This window comes from Cololabis saira, chromosome 5 (assembly GCF_033807715.1).
Source record: "Cololabis saira isolate AMF1-May2022 chromosome 5, fColSai1.1, whole genome shotgun sequence".
Classification (NCBI taxonomy): Eukaryota; Metazoa; Chordata; class Actinopteri; order Beloniformes; family Belonidae; genus Cololabis; species Cololabis saira.
In genome coordinates, this window is record NC_084591.1 from 18,917,172 (window position 1) to 18,936,685 (window position 19,514).

The 19,514-nt window shown below is 38.8% G+C and overlaps 1 protein-coding gene across 1 annotated transcript; it reads right to left on the reverse strand.

Moving 5' to 3' along the window:
* Positions 1 to 103: 103 nt before the first annotated feature.
* On the reverse strand, positions 104 to 16,477 carry ces3 (carboxylesterase 3). Its single transcript, XM_061721134.1, has 13 exons — positions 16,361 to 16,477; positions 11,294 to 11,492; positions 11,050 to 11,188; positions 8,565 to 8,698; positions 8,340 to 8,493; positions 8,156 to 8,260; positions 6,705 to 6,806; positions 5,460 to 5,600; positions 4,618 to 4,698; positions 2,683 to 2,824; positions 1,068 to 1,217; positions 853 to 925; positions 104 to 467 (listed from the first exon to the last, which is right to left on the reverse strand). Exons 1-13 carry the CDS (start codon positions 16,425 to 16,427, stop codon positions 284 to 286), a joined length of 1,671 nt encoding a protein of 556 aa, XP_061577118.1. The 5' UTR covers positions 16,428 to 16,477; the 3' UTR covers positions 104 to 283.
* Between the last annotated feature and the right edge of the window lie 3,037 nt (positions 16,478 to 19,514).

Here is a 19,514-nt window from a genome sequence, read left to right on the forward strand (position 1 = left end):
GGTGCCCTGGAGAGATGTCTGTTTTATTTTTTTGCTTTGTTTTTATTTATCCAGAATAATCTAACTGGAAATGACAGACACATTTCTTTTCTTTTAAATGAATTGATTTCATTTAATTACAGTTAGGTTACAAAAATGCATAGAAGTAAAAGACTTAGAAAATCTGTTAACATACAGAGAGAAGAGATACTGGCAGTAATGAACATTATTAGTTAGATGTAGCAATGAAACAAAAGAAATAATGAAACTACAAAGAATAAAAAAGCAAGAGGACTTGCATTGATCAGTTTTCAGTTTTTGCTGATGCTGCAAACTGTGCGAGCCTCTGAGGAAGGGTGACAGTTGCAAAACGGACCCTCTCCTCCCTAAGTTTCTGCTTCAGAGTTTGTGTCGAGCCCAGCTCCAAATACTCCTGCTTCTGCCTGTCATACTGCGGCCAGTCGACCAGACCAGGGCCATTAGGAGATCTGGGGAGACAAGAGTCATGTCAGGCACAAACAAGGTCATCTATGATAAGGCAAATGGTCTCTTGTACAATTATTTAATAAAAATGTAAGGAACCGGCAGCCATATTAACATTCACAGCTACATAAAGTGATTATCCTTTTCAGAAGCAAATTCCTATGGAAAACCGTTGCTTATTTACACAACCAGCAGTTGTGAAGCAAAAGAAAAATTGATCCTTCCTTTTAGCTGCGTGAGTTTTTTGTTATAGGCAGGCAGAGTACAGTTGGTTTATTAAATCATACTATATTCTACAGAAAACACAGTCCTGCTCCCAGAAATGACCATAATATAAACACATTGGCTTCCGCAGCTTTAATAAAGTTCCTATTTTTGATTCTTACTCACCCAGTACGAGCAAAATTGGCCCAGTATGACATCATAGTCCGGCACAATCTTTCATCTTCTTTGGTGATGTTGCCTAAAGACAGGGCCAGAGGAGTTTAATTGCAAACGATTAACAGTGACACCCATTAAGCATGACTATAGGTGGCTTGTATTGAACCCATATATATGGCTTTATTCCAGTAATATTAGCGCAATGTTATGCAGTGTCCACCTACCGATAATTTTTGCCTGCCCATTCCAGAAACATCCACCAAACATGAAGCCAACATCATCTGCATGATCTGCCTTCACAAAGCTGGGTCTTGACCTTTTGAATATCTCTGCGCTGTAGACAAACTCATACATGTAGACCGGGGCTCCCACATCTGAAAACAGAGAGGTGGAAGTTCAGCTGAGGTGAAAGTTGAAAATCCTTAGCGAGCAGTTTATCCCCACATGGGCACACATCAGTCACTACAGGGTGATGCACAGACCCTTACGTTATTTTAGGCAAGGCAAGTTTATTTGTATAGCACAATTCAACACAAGGTCATTCAAAGTGCTTTACATCAACATTAAAAGCGGCAACACACAATTAAACAGTAAATAACGTAAAATTAAACAAAATGATAAGAAAAGAGGTAAAATAATAAAAGCACAAGTTGTTAAAAAGTAAGGGCAGTAGAGTACAGCAGGTACATCTCATTCTTACAATGGGAAGAATTACGTTTCTATACGGTCAAAACTTACAAAGACCGGGTCAAATACAGTATTACAATAGTAATCTGTAACAATTCATACAATGAATTAAACCAATTTGACAATTCTATGCCACAATGCCTGTTTCCAGGTCTTATTTCACACAACTGACGAGAATTACGTTTCTATACGGTCAAAACGTACAAAGACTGGGTCAAATACAGTATTACAAAGTAATCTGTGCTGATTCGTGTGGTGAATCAGACCAATTTGACAATTCTACGTCACAATGCCTGCATTCAGGGCTTATCCCATCACTAGTGTAAATTCGCACGGTTTTCAAAAATCATAAGTATTTAATTTAAGAGTACGCTTCAGTAAACAGTAATGTTTTTAGCCCTGATTTAAAGGTATAGTCTGTAATCGTATTCAAAAACATTTATTGTTATACTGGGTGAAATGGTCCTTCCATCCTGAGAGTAGCCAGTGAATAATGTGTTCAGAAAAAGGAAAGAAAAAATCTGACCTCTCTGACAGCTTTAATCCTGTAAAAACTGACCAATCTGTTTTTTGCGCACCGAGTGGCACGGATTGGTCAGAGGTGGTAGAGGAGGTGCCACTTTCAAATCTTGCTAGCTCTCCAACATTACTGACTAATACCTTTAAAGGAGCTGACAGTTGGAGCAGACCTCAGGTCTACAGGAATATTGTTCCACCGGTGAGGAGCAGAATAACTGAACGCTGCCTCACCTTGCTTGGTTCTGGTTCTTGGGAACCACAACAAACCAGATCCAGAACCTCGGGGGTCTGGGAGCTTCATAGGAGATCATAACAGATCCAGCATGTATTTTGGTCCAACACCATTCAGTGCTTTGTAGACCAGCAGTACGATTTTAAACTCTATCCTTTGACTCACTGGAAGCCAGTGTAGCGATTTCATGACCGGTGTAATATGTAATCCTGGTGTTTGTAAGGACTCTGGCGGCAGCGTTCTGGATCAGCTGCAGCTGCCCGGTTGATTTCTTGTTAAGGTTTTTTAAAAATAAATTTTAGGTTTACAACAGAGGTTCAGCAGCCATCATCAATCTATAACATTCACCAAAATGTATCAGCATTGACAGAGCTTGTCCTTGAAGAGCGACGCTCTCTGACCTGAGTGGTAGCCAGCCACCTTGACCATAGGCAGTGTCATCAGCAGGTCTCCTATAATTTCAGTGAAGCCATCTCTGATGTCCTCCGGAGTTTTAGCATCTTTCAGGTATTCATCTACAATGAGGTTGTTGGCTGAATGGACCTGGGAAAAGGACAGAGATTGAAGCATCAGACCGGAGGCAGCGCCGATGGAGTCTACAGGAGTTTCTTTAGAGTTCACTGAACCGAGGAAAGATGGCTGATACTTCTCAAGGGGTGCAGACCTGCTGGTGTGCAAGGGGGGTGGTGTGTGGTGCTTGGTTAGTTTCAAATATTTTGCAAGAAAAAAAGAGAGATTTAGTATCAATGGCAGGTGATTATGAATAGGAATGTGGTTTATTGATACTGAATATGGTATTCCTCAAAAATATATCTATGGTCCCATTTCATTTATTTACAACAAAACAAAAATCAAATAACACAGTTATGGAGACACATTCACAGCACTCATTAGAGATGAGAAACTTTCTTTGTCTGTTAGAGATTATTTCCTTTCAATTGTCTGTAAAGTCATCTACTGTACATTGTCCTGTGGCTCCAGATTAAAATTTTTACATTTCAAAAAGATGTGCATTCATTCACTATAATTTAATTGTGCCCACAGCTAGTATGAAAAATGACCATAAAGAATCTTGAATCTTGAATTTAGTTTGCTGAGAAGTTACAACTTTTGTGCTGGATCTGGACAGACAGCGTTCAAAGGAAGTTGAAAAAATTGACGAGGTAAAAATACCATGTTCAGTTTGTTGACAGTGTTGACAGCCCTGCTGAGCAAATGTACGGTGTAATCAAATAAATCCATAAGTGAGATAGTTTGTTAGATAATAATATTAATTGTAAAGCCAATTATTTTATAGTTATTCTCTTTTTTGTCATGGTAGTGCTCTATGTGCATATAAAACAAACTAAGACTTTAAAAAAACTGCAAAACCTAACTTCTCTCTCATGGTCACATCCATCTCTACCTCAGCATGGAACACCAGGGGAAATTAAAGAATATTACTCACAAAGGACATAGATATGTGATGGAAATGTGAAATAGATCCACCCAAATAACGGGCCCAGACATTTTTCCCAACTTTGTAATTTCAGTGTGTTCGAATGTCCATTTCTGTAAAAATTTGCCATAATTTGTGATTTCAGCATCATATAAGTCACGGTAATCGAGGATGACAATGTCTTTAACACACAAACAACACAAATGTGTGTGTCTTTATTGAATAAAAAAAGTGAATGCAGGAAACAAATTCATTCCAAGGGATTTGCTTTCTTTTTTCTTGTATTGTAGCAGCAAATAACAATTCAGTACATGTATGTCTTTGTGATGATGTGCAACATTTGGTTTTACAAAATTAGAAAAGTAATGTTTGAGTGAAGCCAGATGCATTTAGTCAGAAATACTGAGCATCAGCTTCTGCAAATGGAGATCAGTATCAGAATAGAACTAATAAGTAAGTAAGTAAGTAAGTAAGTATAGCTTATTTATATATCACTTTTCACAGACATTTGTCACAAAGTGCTTTACAGAAATAGATAAATAGAAACTAATATTTAGGAAATTACTGACCTTCGTTATTGCCCTTGTGCATGTGTTTCAGGCTGCATGGTTCAAATCTTGTGTTTCTTTGTCCTTTTAATATGTTTGTTTGTGTTTACTAACTTGCTTGCTTCTGTTTAAACTGCTAATATTGATTTTACTATCTAGTTTTAAAATACTTTCATAATTTCATAACAGTAATTAAACTTAAACCAAAGCAGTTTCGTCAGATTAAGTTAAAGCATCTCAAATGTAAAGAAAAAAAGATATTAAAATGTTAAAACAACTCTGCAGCTTTATTTAAACTCAGTTATTTGATAAATGAAGTATAAAGTAGCTCCGGCCGTGGCAGTGCTCACCCCTGCAGGACTGAACATGTTGAGCACAGCCAGCACCGACTCCCTGCTCATTCCTGTCTCCCAGCCAGGGGGGCCAAAGCTCTGCAATCCACAGGAGGACACAACAATCCCACATTACTTCAAAAGTAAACAGAGAGCACTAGAACCTTGACTGCTGCTGACGCTAGGGTCGCCAACCGTCCCTTGAAAAACTGAATCGTCCCGTATTTATAAACTAAAGTACGCATCTTGTATTGAGCTGAAAAGGGATGCACTTTGTCCCGTATTACTGAGAGTCAAAAAATAGTCATAAAATGCCAATGGAAAATGGCATTGAGCTGTTGAGTTCATAAGTTTTTTTTTTTCTGTTTTTAACTGTAGCCTACAGCCTTGAGGCACAAATATGTTTACAAGTTTTATACAGACTTTCTGTTTGCACTTTTGTTATTGCACTAAAAATGTGCTCTATTACAGAATGGATGTTCTGCTTTCTTTCTATTGTTTTATATTAATTTATGCAATTTTAAATTATAGCAGGACAGGTTTCTGTTTAAGAAAGATACTTAGTTTATTCAGTTAATTTTGTTATTTTGTATTAAAGTGAATTGCTGGATAATAATTTGTTTTACATGTGTACATGGCAATCAAAAATATGCATCTAATTCAATTCAAGTTCGAATCAAATCATTTCACTCACAAAAAAGGGGCTAAAAAAAATTCACCACGCCAGGAAGGGTGAAGGCAATCGGGTTGGCCGGCCCTGCAGATGAGGTGTCCCTTATTTATTTTACAGGGAGTTGGCAACCCTAGCTGACGCCGAGGGATGTATCACACACAAATCATGTCTGAATATGTGATGTGACCTGAGGCAGGATCCAGCCAAACTCATGGTTGGTTATTCCCAACATCACTGGAACCGTCAGCACTTCTTTCCTCCTGAGAAGCACCTCGGCTGTACCGTGCAGGAAGTCGCCATCCACAACAGCCCCGAGGAAAATGGTCAACTAAACACAAGACAGAAGTTACTGTTACTAACAAGTACAAGCTATAAACTTTAGCCAATATATAATATATTGGCAACATTTTCATATCAATTTATGTCGTTAAGAAGTTTTTGACTGTTTTTAAGGAGATAATGTCGTCATCTGTTGGTGAATTTAATTCACAACAGTCAGTTTTTGAGGAGGCATTACAGAAAAATACTGATTGAAATGAGTGTGTAGCTGATGCATTTGTTGACAGAGGGAACTAAACTTGAACATAAAATTTCACATATCAGTTTGATCCTGAATTATGTTTTCTTAGGACTGTAGTCTGCACATAATAATAATACAACAACAACAACAACAACAACAACAACAACAACAAAAACAATAATAATAATAATAATAATAGTAGTAGTAACAGTAGTAGTAGTATTTGCATATATATTTGTATAGTCTATAATAATAGATAGTAGTAGTAATAGGAGTTTTTACCATGATTATGAATATTATTATGATTATTATGAATATTATGATTTTTATTATTATTATTATTATTATTATTATTATTATTATTATTATTATTATCTTTTTTAGGCTAGTATTTACATTAATTTCATGATGTAGTTTACCATTAAGACCAAAACATATCTTAATCTGCTTGTATGGCTTTCTTGTCTTTTTTATTCCAAATAAAATAAAAAAGGCTCCAAATAAAATTTCATTCAGGGCCTCAATTTGGTCAGTACACTGGATCTCAGAGCAGACCCCAGCATGCCGGTGAGAAGCAGCTGAACAATGATCCAAGTCTGCCATCTTGTGGCCAAAATTAGCTTGCCTATCTGGAAATTTCCTGATTTTAAATTTAGATAGAATGATATGCCAGAATCATCAGCAGCAGCGTGGAAGATTAATATCTGATACAGCAGGGTTCTTAAAGCTGAATAACTTCAATGATCTACTTCATGCATATTTATATCACTTAAATCTTAATTTAATAATAATTCAGTGTGGAATCCCTCAGAGGCTCTTCTGTAAAACATCACTAAGATCGGCTACAGTAAAACACACAATCAAGTAAAGCTTCAAACATTTACATTGAAGTCTATAAAGGGATTCGTTCACCTTTTTGGTTGCATCCACTAAGTCTTCAACACTTTTTCCCTTCATACAGCGGACTAGCTCTTCCGTGCTGCGGTCACCACATCCCGTCATGTTGGCAACAGTCTGTGGTTGAAGGAGAAATGTGGTGGAGGAATATTACACATATTCAAGGTGATAACACAACACTATAACACAGTATCAAAACTGAGTTTTATGCAGAAAAGTAGCACTTATCCCATGCTTTTAATAGTACTGAGATCAGGATTCCTGTCACAGAATAAGCCCGTTACGCGTATGGATGTCCTTGTTTCTTTGGTAGCTGCCAGACAGACTGGTGTACCATCCATAGTGCACCCAGCCCAGTTAAGACCCCACTTTCTTCTGAGTAGCAGGTTGTAAAGACATCTCTTGGAGTGCTTATGAGCGCCACTTCCTTACGTTCTCCACGTGGAGGCTCCAAAAGCAAGCTGAAAACCTACAAAATAACAGTAGCTCATTCTTTGAATTCTTGACTACACATGTAGAATCCTGAGATGCATCTGTGCGTGTTGAACTCCGATCCGGTCCTAACTATCCTTCAACTAAATATCTCAAAAAACAAAAAAATATGCACGTGGACTTCAGGAGACTCACCAATGACAAGGAACAAATCAGCATAAAAGGTCAGGTAGTGGAAAGTGTGGACAAGTATAAATGTCTTGGGACCATTATAGACAGCAAACTGTCTTTTGTTGAAAACGGTGAGGCCGGCTATAAAAAGGCAAACCAAGGTCTACACTGCAAGCTGTCATGTTTTCACATTGATAAAAAGCTGCTCACCATGTTCTATAGATGTTTTATTGAATCTATAATCTCTTTTAGCTTAGTGTCCTGGTTTGGCAACTTACCCCTAAAAAATAAAAACTTGCTTAATCAGATTGTGAGGTGGGCCAGTAAGCTAACTGGAGAGCCACAACTCAACTTAGAGTCTCTTTAATGAGCAGCTACAGAGACTAGCTGAGTCCATCTCAGATGAAACATCTCATCCACTACACAGCCAATTCCAGTGTCTCCCTTCTGGCTGTAGGTTTAAAATGCCTTTGTGCAAAAATAAAAGGTAAATGTAGTTTTGTCCCCTCAGCTATTTATGCCCTAAATAGGACATGACTTCCCATCCTCCATCTAGGTCTATTTATTTATTTATTCATCTATTGTATTGCTTATTCAATCTGGAGCATTTGTTTTGTTTGTCCGTCAATGTTTTGTTTTGTTATTCTCCTGTTTGTCTTGTGTGACTGTCACTGTACTATATTGGTGTTGTTGTAAGTTTCTACTTTTAACCTGCAAACAAATCTACCTTCGGGTATCAATAAAGTTACCTTACCTTACCTTATCTATGATAGTGGGCCGCACCGACATCAATCACCAACTCCAATTCAAGGCCATGAACATATGACATGTTTGACGGATGCTTTTACATCACATTTCCGTACCTTGGCATTAGTCAGAGGATGTTCTGAGGTGTAGGTCCCAAGTGTTGCGACTCCACTTTGAAAAATGGCCCTCTGGAACAGTCCTTTGGCTTTTGGTGAAAGAGTCTGTGTACAAAGAAACAAGACACAAGTGTGAGATGTTATATACTCTATACCACACACTTAATGATATACTGTATAATACCAGTATGGATGTGCTGATGCCTCCAGCAGATTCTCCAGCAGCGGTGACGGTTTGTGGGTCGCCGCCGAAGGCCTCGATGTTTTCCTGCACCCACCTCAACGCTGCCAGCTGGTCCAGCAAGCCCCAGTTCCCCCAAGCGTGTTGGTCTCCGGTGCTTTGGTGGAGGAAACATCAACACACATGCTCGGGTTTCTCAGAGAACCATTTAGAGAAAGTCTTCCTTACCTCAGGAACCCCAGAATGCCGAGCCGATACTGAATAATAACCATCACTATGTTTTCGTAAGCAGCCAATGGAGCGCCGTCGTACTGAGAAGCTGCGCCCATGGTCAGGCCTCCTCCGTGGATCCACACCATCACCTGACACGGGACACAAGAGCCTGACGTCCACTGCTGCCCTCAGGAAGTACAGTTTAACATCCAACTCTCTGCAGTGACACCCAAAGAGCCATTCTAGGCGAGGTCAACAGTTATATTAACACATCTGCATATCAAACACTCATCTTTTTGTTATTGCATGACTCCTACATCAACATGTTTAGCACTGTAATGGCGCTTTTCCACTAGTACCTACTCAGCCCGACTCGACTCGCCTCGCCTCGGTTTGGTTCTTTTCCACTAGGGGTCTAACGTGCCGAATAGATACTTTTTCTGTAACTACTCTGCCGAGGTTCTAAGCGGCTGAGTCGGCTGCATCTGACGTCATCACACTACAGGCCACCGATTGGTCGGGGGGTTGGAGTCAGACGTCTGAGTCAGGAGGCGGAAATCAGCGAAAGAGCGATGGCAGCAAAAGTCTGTTCTGGTCCAACTCTGAGGTGCAGATGTTCATAAACCTGGTGGCTGAGGAGAGAATTAAAAAGGGATCTAGACGGGCGATGAGGGACGACCAGATCTACAAGGAGCCCTGTCTCTTCATAGCTGCTCGCGGCCACCAACGGACTTTTCAGCAGCACAGAGATGAACTAAAATAAATTAAAAAGTGTGGCAGCTTGAAGCTTCTCTCACTCTCACTTTTTAACTTGATATGGAACACAAGCCACAGACCCAGCAGCACATATATATCATCTCCTCCAGGTTCTACATCTTTAGTGTTGTTGTCTTCTTTGTTTAGATCATACAATCAAATATGCACAGCAGCTTCACTCCAACCCTCCTACTTCTGATCTGGGTATTGAAAAGAAACGAGGGCAAGGCGGGTCGAGTCGGGCTGAGTAGGTACTAGTGGAAAAGTGCCATAAGACTACATCTGAGCCACATGCTCCAGTTACCTTTACAAAGGTTTGCGTCTTTATGTGTCATCCCTTTTTGCTTTATCAGTGCCTGTGTTTTCATTTTGCACCTCCTTCAGTTGTTTTGTGTATTTTTTAGTTAATCTTATATCCCTATTTTATTTTCGCTTGAATGTTTTTGCATCTCTATGTGACAGTTATATTATCTTGCATTTGTTCCTCGTTGCTTTGTTCCTGTATGTCTTCTGTGATAATTTTGCAATTTTTAAAGTTAAGGCCTATCTTGTTGTCATTTGCCTTGTTTTTCTGCCTCTTTGTTGTCATTTTGTGCGTCTACTGCCTTTTTGTGTTATGGTGTTATGGGTCATTGCCTCCCTTTACAATAAGATTGTTGTTTCCCATTGTGGTCATTTTCCTCATTGGCAGCCACTTTTGTGTTTTTAAGATAATTTTGAGGAACTGTATGGTCTTATCCCATCTCTTTGAGATAATTTCCACTTTCTTGCTGTCATTTTCTAAGGATATGAGAATATTTGAGATAAAACATGTTAAAATATCCACTTTTGCATCTTTTCAATCATGCAGTAATGTCTGTCCCGGTCAAAGAGGCATTTTTGCCCTTTCATGGCTAAACAAAGATGACAAATCATGTGCAGTACATTTGTTTTCCCCTATGGATAAATCACTAAAGGGTCAAATCGCTTCTAAAATGAACTAGTTTTGGAACAGTCCAAAACTAAAAAGATTAAATTAACTATGGTGAGGAAAAAAATGATATATAAAACCATTAAGTCTTATTAATTTATTAAGAAATAAAATGCAAATAATTCACAGTTTTGCCCCGAAACAAAATGCCTTAAATGATTATTCTGGTATCACGGTTGTTAGATGTTTTTTTTGTGTGTATTTAACTGTAAACACATGGTGACAAACAGCAAAAGTCGTATTTTACTCTAAATGAAATGAGCTGGGAGGATGAAATCACGCCGAATATTGTCTGAATATGTCTTTAGTGAAATAAAAAATAATGCTTTTTTGCCTTTTAACTCAAACTAATTTTTGCCCAGGAGCTTAAACATCTTAAATTGCAGTGATCTCTTTGAGATAATTTTCACTTTCTTGCTGTTATTTTCTAAGGATATGAGAATATTTGAGGTAAAATATGTTAAAATATCCACTTTTTCATCTTTTCAAACATGCAGTAATTTCTGTCCCGGTCAAACGGACATTTTTGCCCTGTCACGGCTAAACAAAGATGAACTCTGACCTGGAAGGGAGCTACAATCAGGCAGGCACCAACTGAAACAAATTCCTACTTAAATGTGATGTGGACCATCAGCTGAAGTGATTATGAACCGGAACTAGCATGTGACCAGAGTTGAGGGGATCATAAAAACAGCATTGTTTCCTGGCTTCTGTCCAGAGCATTCTTGACTGCACTCCTGTCGGTGCTGGCTGTGGACTGACTGTTTAACTCACTGGCAATTTGTCTCCTTCTCTTGCATCCGCTGGAGTGTACACGTTTAGATACAGACAGTCCTCGGAAAGCTCTGGTGCGCTGAAGTCGAGGGACATGGCTAGAGAAACATTTATGAGCTTTTCTCGATCCTGGATGCACCTGAAAACAGACGGGGGAAACGGAAGTTGGGCTATCCAGAGCGAAGCAAGTGAAAACCTGTCATGCTTTGTGCGCTTTGGTGACTCGGGGCTCGTTGGGTCTTACATTGGGGGCTGACGTGTGCAGTCTCTCTCGCCCTCCCAGGGCCCAGCACCCTGGGGAGCAGCCAGGCGGAGGGGGCCCACGGGTGGCTGGGCAAAGGGGATTCCCAAGTACTGCTTCACCCTCTTCTCTGTGCCTTTCACAGTCACATACTCTCCTCTGATTTGACCGTTCCTCAGCGAAAGCACAAGGTCACTGCTCCCTGCAGAGTACACAAAAATGTGCATGCGTTTTGAAGCAAAGCGTTTTTCTGGGGTCACAGTTCATTCCTGCTGGGTTCTCAACTCAGTCTGCTGTTAAAAAAAGTTATGCGTACAGTTGCAGTGGGACATGTTGTGTTTGTTTAAGAAAATAACATATACTTTCAAGAAAGTCTGTATTTATAGTTTATTTTATTTGGATCCCCATTAGCTATAGAACTGCAGCTATTCTTCCTGGGGTCCGACACATAATATACAGCACATTACAACCAAAAAATTAAAAGCACACCTAAAGAGGTAGCATATAAAAAAAGAAAGGAAAAACAGAAAATAAAGAAAAAAAATAAAAATGATTTCCCTTTAACATTTAGATATAAATAAAAGAAATAAGAACAAATTCAAACCATGTATAGTTATCATAGCACCAATAACCATTTTTAATTAAAAAAAAAAAAATATATATATATATATATATATATATATATATATATATATATATATATATATATATATATATATATATATATATATATATATATATATATATATATATATATATATATATATATATTTTTATAAATAATATATTTATATATATATATATATATCTATTCAGGAGATGTTTCTTTACCAACAATTTGAATTCATTTATGTTAATAGTTTTACAGTGAGTATTTAACAGGCTTATTAACACTTTTCACTTCAGAAATAGTTCCATTAAGTAAAGATGAGGAAAAAAAGTGAGTTGGCCTGAAAGCATTTTATAATAATGTGAAGGCTTAATGACTTTTATGTCCAGCTACCAAAATCAGAGGAAAGTGAGGACCACCTCAGTGTTGGGACGGTTTCTCTAGCCAGCAATTTTGATATCTCGTATGAGTCTGAAGAACCTTGAGGTTTTTTGAATTCACACATAAAACAGGACCAAAAACTTGTAAGACTGCATTCTTTCAGTTGTGGTGGCTTTCCTATCAGCCTGATGCAGAAAAACTAGTTCAAGCATTTGTTTTGTCTTGGCTTGTCTACTGTAATTCCTTATTATAGGCTATCTTGAAATTTCTTCTAATAATGCTCCAGCTAACCCCAAAATGCTGCAGCCAGAGTTCTGAGGAGGATCAGCAGGAGAGGAGATCATATTTCTTTTAGTGAAAAAGCTGAATGGGTGGCAAAGCCCTGAGGTCATTTGAACTAACCCTAACTAAGCTTTATCAAAAAGCTTATAATTCGCACTGACTAAGGCCTAACTAGCTCAACATTCAAGATTATGTTTTTGATTCATAATTCTAAAGGTAGAGAGGGTTTCTACCTCTCAACTCTGAACTGAGGGCTGGGCTTTGCTGGTAGACTCCAGAATCTGTAACATCCCAGTTTGGGTTTGGTAGTCGATTAAGTGTGAAGGCAGACACTATGTCTGCCTTCTAGATTAGATTGAAAACGATCGTCTTTGAAAAGGCTTGCAGTTAGGACTGGCTCAGATGACCAGGAGTCATCCCTTGAGTCATGTCGCTATAGACCCATGATGCAATGGGCACTTTTCCCCTACTCTTATTTTTCTCTTTAGCCATTTTTTGATTGGGGAACAAAATATTTGTAGATTTTTTGCAAAGGTTGTCATGCCAAAAGAAAAAAAAGAAGAAAGAAAGTTGATGTGTTTTAAGAATTGCAAATTATTAGTTGCTAGTTTCTGAGTCTTCTGAGTCTGTTTTGAGATGGTTCCTGTAGACACTGTTGTATTTAGCTTCGCTGACGGTTAAAGTCTAGCCGGGGTCAAAACACGAAGTGACATAAGTTAGCGGGCCTCTTCAACCCCATTGCACTGTTGTTAGTTCCTGTGTTTGACCTGCAGAAGACAGCTCAATCTAGGGTTGCCAACTCCCTGAAAAATAAATAAGGGCAGGGCCGGCCAACCTGATTGCCTTCACCTTTCCTGGCGTGGGGAATTTTTTTAGCCCCTTTTTTTGTGAGTGAAACGATTTTTTAACTATTTGACTCAAACCTGAATTGAATTAGATGCATATTTTTGAATGCCATGAACACATGGAAAACAAATTATTATCCAGCAATTCCCTTTAATACGAAATAACAAAATTAACTGAATAAGTATCTTTCTTAAACAGAAACCTGTCCTGCTTAACATAAAATTGTATAAATGTATATAAAACAATAGAAAGAAAGCAGAGCATCCATTGTGTAATAGTGCACATTTTTAGTGCAATAACAAAAGTGCAAACAGAAAGTCTGTAGAAAACTTGTAGCCTAAATATATTTGTGCCTCAAAGGCCATGACTGTAGGCTACAGTTGTAGTAAAACAGAAAAAAATAACTTATGAACTCAACAGCTCAATGCTTTTTTCCATTGGCATTTTATGGCTATTTTTTGACTCTCACAGTAATACGGGACAAAGTGCGTCCCTTTTCAGCTCAATATGGGACATGTAGGCTACTCTAGTTTATAAATACGGGACAATTCCGTTTTTCAAGGGATGGTTGACAACCCTAGCTCAATCCCAGTCGCTCCGTCATCTGAACGTGTCACACTAGCTGCCAAAAGAAAAGGGGCAAGGAAAAGAAGACGTGTATCTCAAGATGCACTAATACTGTTATTATTACAATACTCATTTAGACCCATGCAGTCACACACACAAACGTGAAATACAAATATGTTTAAAATATTGATATTATGTAAGCGCAACTTACTTGAAAGGCGTAATCTCAAAATCTTATCTTTTGAATTGGAAGCTATGAAAGCTAGCTTACCCTTAATGCATAGCGACTTTCTAATTTATTTCTCATTTCTAGACACGTGAGGCTGTGGTAAACGACAAACACTGCAATCCTGTTCAACGTTGAATGCAGCTGTGGGTTAAAGTTTAAATGTTATGGTTCCTTGTGTGTCAAAGCTCAGCTAAGCTAGTATGCTAAATGAGGGTTCAGTTGGGCCCATCAGCTTGCTAGTTTGTGTTTTATTTAAACATTTGGTAAATTTTTAATGCCTAGTGGTGGTGGTTCAGATGTCTGAAGGTGCAAGTCATCTCCTATGTTGTCTATCAACATATTTACTGCAAAATAAAATAAGGACATGATTTTTGGCTTTTGTGAAGTTACGTTGAACTTAATCTGAGTCTGTTCTTTGAAGGAATTCTAAGATTTGGTTATTTTTTGTTTGCTTAGACTTTATCCAATAATCATTACTCTCTGAATTTGTCCCTCCTAAAATTAACAAATTTAAATAACTTTTTTATGTTGTTGTAGTTTTTCTGAGACAAGCATGTTTAACACCTGGCATAAAACTGAATGTTTAAACAATGTGTATCGTAAGGTTATAAAAGTATTTTGTTGAATTGAGATAAATTCTTAGTCAAATAGGCTTAGAAAATGTAAATTCTGACTTATTTTAGGAAAGAGTTGAATTGCCTATTTTGAAAAACTGTTTAACAGTTTACAGAAGCTGTGCTAGTGAAGGTTTAAGTTCTCCAGATGTGCTCATTGACTTCCTGTAGGTGGTTTAGGTTTGGAAGCGTCATTTCAAATCTATTCAACTTTTTTTTTTTTTAACCAGAAGCAAAAGCGGGCAAAAGTAAGGCTTAGATTAGAGATATGTGTAAAGAAACAACAACAAAAAAAACCCTCATCACTTGTTAAACTTGGCCTTAGGGCAGAGGTAGTGCTCTGGTCATTGGTTCAGCAGTGAAGGAGCCTCAAAACCCACATATCTGTCTGCCACTCGAGAAAATAAATTTCTTGGAACAGAGAAAGTTTTTCCCGCAACAGGAGGTTTCCTTAAATGTTTACAGGCTCTGTTGCTTTGTGGTTTTTCCTTTCCTCACAGTGACCTCAAACCATTGATCTCTCATTGACTGTCATGATCATGATTGGGGAGCTGCCTTTCAACTTCGGATATTTGGCGCGCGTTATATGTGTCGGCCAATGGTCATGGCTTGGTCATGCACTGGCGATCGTCTTGGAGCTGTTTCTGTAATAAACAAAAATGAGCTCAACTGGCAACTGCCTTCAGCTCCTTATTTTGCCTGTAACCAGCTGGCAAGCTTGGCGACTGCCAAAAAGGGCTTAAAATTGTGTGGCCAACAGCCACAGGGTGTGATCTGAAAGTAATGAGGGCATGATCAAATTTCTAGAATAAGATGGATTTTGGCCTTTCAGGGCTATTTGAGAAAAAAAATGCATTAAAGATGTTCACAGGTAGCCAGTGTAGAGAGGCTAACACAGGTGAAATGTGATCTCCCATGGGTTATCGGTACTCCGACTGCAGCAAGTGAAAGATTTTCGGGGAATTATTAGGACAACCAGATAAAAGGTAATTATAATAGTCTAGTCTATATGTGACAAACACATGTACAATAGTTCATTGTTCCTTAATTTCCCACTGGGATGAATAAAGTATCTATCTATCTGTGCAGATTTCTGAGTATATTTAGTATAGGGTACATCTGATATTGGTGATTCAATGCAGTTCTGTCTATACTGTATCTGTCAGTGATCCAATATACATGTTTAATTAGATAATTCAGTTTAAAACATATATTGCTTGTATCAGCTTTGCTACTATCTTTTTTGTTTTTAGATGAATAATTTTAAAAAGGACAGATTTTTTCTGGGCTTTTGCGCTTACATTTGTTTGTTTGGAAAATCTGAACTCAGCGGTGAAATATGCACCAAGGAAACTAAAAGGGAACAAAACATAGCTGTACAGTTAATGTACGCATTACTTGATTTCATAGCACAGCCTACCTCTCCTGAAAAAGCAAACAATGTGAGGAGGTTTTCAAGGACTGCTTAATCTGTACTATGACATTTTTGACTGTTGTCTGTCCGTATCAACATGTCATGTTAAAATCGAGAATTTTCTTACCCGCTGTTGGCAGTGCCTTCACCATTAGTGCAGGGAGCAGAAAAACAAAGAGCAGCACTGTTCTCATCCTGACCGAGCTCAAAGAAAAGACCCAAAGAATTACTGTGAACCTTTATCCCTAATCCCTCCTCCTGGCACTCCAATACCCCCCCTCCACACAAGCAAACGGGTGAATACATGCACTTTCAACCTATCCCACACACAAGCACACACACATCACAAAGTCACTGCTCAGCGTAAACAATATAAAGTTCATTGATTTAACCTGCATACAGGACTCTGACCGCTGAGACAAAAATGACCAAATCCTATAGTCTGTATTTCTTTTCCCTTCTCCTCTCACCCTCCCTAAAACTATAAGAGAATTCCCTTTACCTCTTTCCATTGTATCTTATACTAATGCAAAGTTTAAAAGGGAGAACCTTATTCCTTTTTAACTGGGGAAGTTAAAAAGGAACTACCTGTATCTAACAGGTCTCATATTAAACCCTACTAAAACTGGCCTAACCAGTGAACGATGCAATGTTTGGCTTTTAAAATAGGTTCTTCACCATGTCTACTGGTGACTTGCATAAGGGTGACTTCTGATACGGAGTCTTTTGGGGTTAATTTCAGGTGTCCTAGTTTCATCTGCATGCCTTACATTGGGTCCATACACCAATATGTCTACAGTAGTGAACAACTTCATCCCGTGTTTCACTGAAATCAGGTTTTAGAAGGGCAATCATTTCATATCCCTCCAAACAAAACAGTCTCTTACTCGGTTTTAAAGCCCAAATGCACAAGGTTGAGTTAATAAATCAATTGTCTGATTCTATGTGAACATGTTACATGCTATTTTGTTGAAATGGTTGTTATTATTGTTTTTCTCTTGTCATACTTGTTATCTATTTCTGTTATTGTAAACTTGTAATTTAGGATGCTTCTGGTGAAATGTAATTTAAACCATATATTAATCAGGTTGGTAAAATAGAAATTTTCTATCTCCGTAATTTTGCAAAGATTAGGAAAATCCTCTTGCAGAGTGATGCAGAAAAACTAGTACATGCGTTTGTATCTTCTAGACTAGATTACTGTAATGTGTTATTAGCAGGATGTCCAAGTAATTTGCTGAATATCAATTCAATTCAATTTCATTTTATTATCCCGCGGAGGGGAAATTTGCTTCACAGGGGGGGAATAAAACCAAGAAACATAGAACATAAAAGGCACAAAAACACAGAGCACAAAAACACAGCTAGGACACAGCACACAAAGTACACACAAATACCCTGGGGGGGACTGAGGATGTAGTGTGGAGAGTGGGGAGTGGAACAGCTGTTCATTTTTTGAGTTGTAAATTAAGTTGGGTGATGGCGTGAGTTATAAAAGAATTTTTAAGTCTGTTTGATTTGGTCCTGGGCAATCTAAATCTCCTGCCAGAGGGTAAGAGTTCAAATTGGGCATGGAGAGGATGGTCAGGACACTGTAGGATGTCCTGAGCCTTGGATGTTACCCTCCTGCCAAAGACAGTAGGCAAATCAGGGAGGGCAACACCAATGATTTTGCTGGCAACTTTAACTATGTGTTCCAGCCTCTTTTTATCTCCTAGTGAGAGGCTTCCAAACCAGGAGATAATGGCAAACGTCAGGACAGACTCAATCACAGAGTGGTAGAATATAGTCATTAATTTATTGCACACTCCGAACCGGTTAAGCATCCGGAGAAAGTGCAAGCGCTGTTGTGATTTTTTATACACAGCATCTGTGTTCTCATTAAAAGACAACTTGTTGTCGATGACCACACCCAAGTACTTAAAAGTTGTGACTCGCTCCACACTCTCCCCCTTAATTACAGTTAAAGGTTGAGGGTTTGGGTTCCTCCTAAAATCAATGCACATGTCCTTGGTCTTTGTCACATTTAAATTTAAAAAGGAATCATCACACCAGTGAATAAAATCGTCCACCACTGGTCCAGGAACTGTGCCCTCCCCCTGCAGCAGACTGACTATGACTGTGTCATCCGCAAATTTAAGGACATGTCTGTTCAGGTGGGAGCTTCTGCAGTCATTGGTGTACAGGATGTATAAAATAGGTGAGAGGACACAGCCTTGTGGAGAACCAGTGGAGGAGAGGAGGACGTCGGACAGAGCACCATTCACTCTGACACACTGTTGTCTGTTTGTTAAAAAATCTAAAATCCAGCCAACAATACTGGGGCACAGATTAAAATTTGATAGCAATTTGGAGGCTAAAATGTGGGGGTATCCTCCAGCTGATCCAAAATGCAGCAGCGCGAGTGCTGACAGGAATCAGCAGGAGAGACCACGTTTCTCCAGTGTTAGCATCGCTCCATTGGCTACCCGTAAAATTCAGAATCCAATTTAAAATTGCATTACTTGTGTATAAAGCCCAAAGTGGCTTAGCTCCGCATTATTTGCAAGACCTGATAGTGCCTTATGTTCCTGGCAGAGCTCTCTGTTCTCGGAGTGCAGGTTTACTCGTAGTTCCTAGAGTATCCAAATGTAGATTTGGAGGGCGGGTCTTCAGGCACCATTACTATGGAACCAACTTCCAATCTGGGTTAAGGAGGCTGACACCACCTCCACCTTTAAAACCAAACTTAAAACCTTTCTGTTTAGTAAAGCCTATAGTTAGTGTTTAGTAAACCTCTAGTTGGTGTTAGCCAATCTCTAGTTAGTGTAAACTCTAGTGTGTTAGAGTCAGTAGTCATAGCTGCAGCTATAGGACAAGACTATAATTGTTAGTCTCAAACATAGCTTTGTGGTAGACAGTGGTGTAAAGTAACGAAGTACAAGTACTTCGTTATTGTACTTAGGTAAGATTTTTGAGAATTTGTACTTTTATTGATACTTTCATTTTTCTGTACTTTTACTTTTACTTCGTTACATTTTCAAGGAAAAAATCGTACTTTTAATCCGCTATATTTAAAATTGGACAAGTTGTTACTCGCTACAAATTAAAGTCTTACAAAATGAAAATGTAGCACAGCGGGGGCTGATTTATGGTTCCGCGTTACACCGGCGCAGAGCTACGGCGTAGGGTACGCGGCGACGCACACCCTACGCCGTAGCCTACGGCGTAGGGTGTGCGTCGATTTAAAGGCGGAACCGTAAGCGGACGGGAAGGAAGGGGGGCGAGTGAATTGCCCGTGA

Coding starts and splice junctions, on each gene's coding strand:
- ces3 (XM_061721134.1), bottom strand. CDS start 16,427: ATGAGAACAGTGCTGCTCTTTGTTTTTCTGCTCCCTGCACTAATGGTG. Junction 11,493..16,360: donor GAAGGCACTGCCAACAGCGG/GTAAGAAAATTC, acceptor TGTACTCTGCAG/GGAGCAGTGACCTTGTGCTT. Junction 5,601..6,704: donor TAGTGGATGCAACCAAAAAG/GTGAACGAATCC, acceptor TCTTGTGTTTAG/TTGACCATTTTCCTCGGGGC.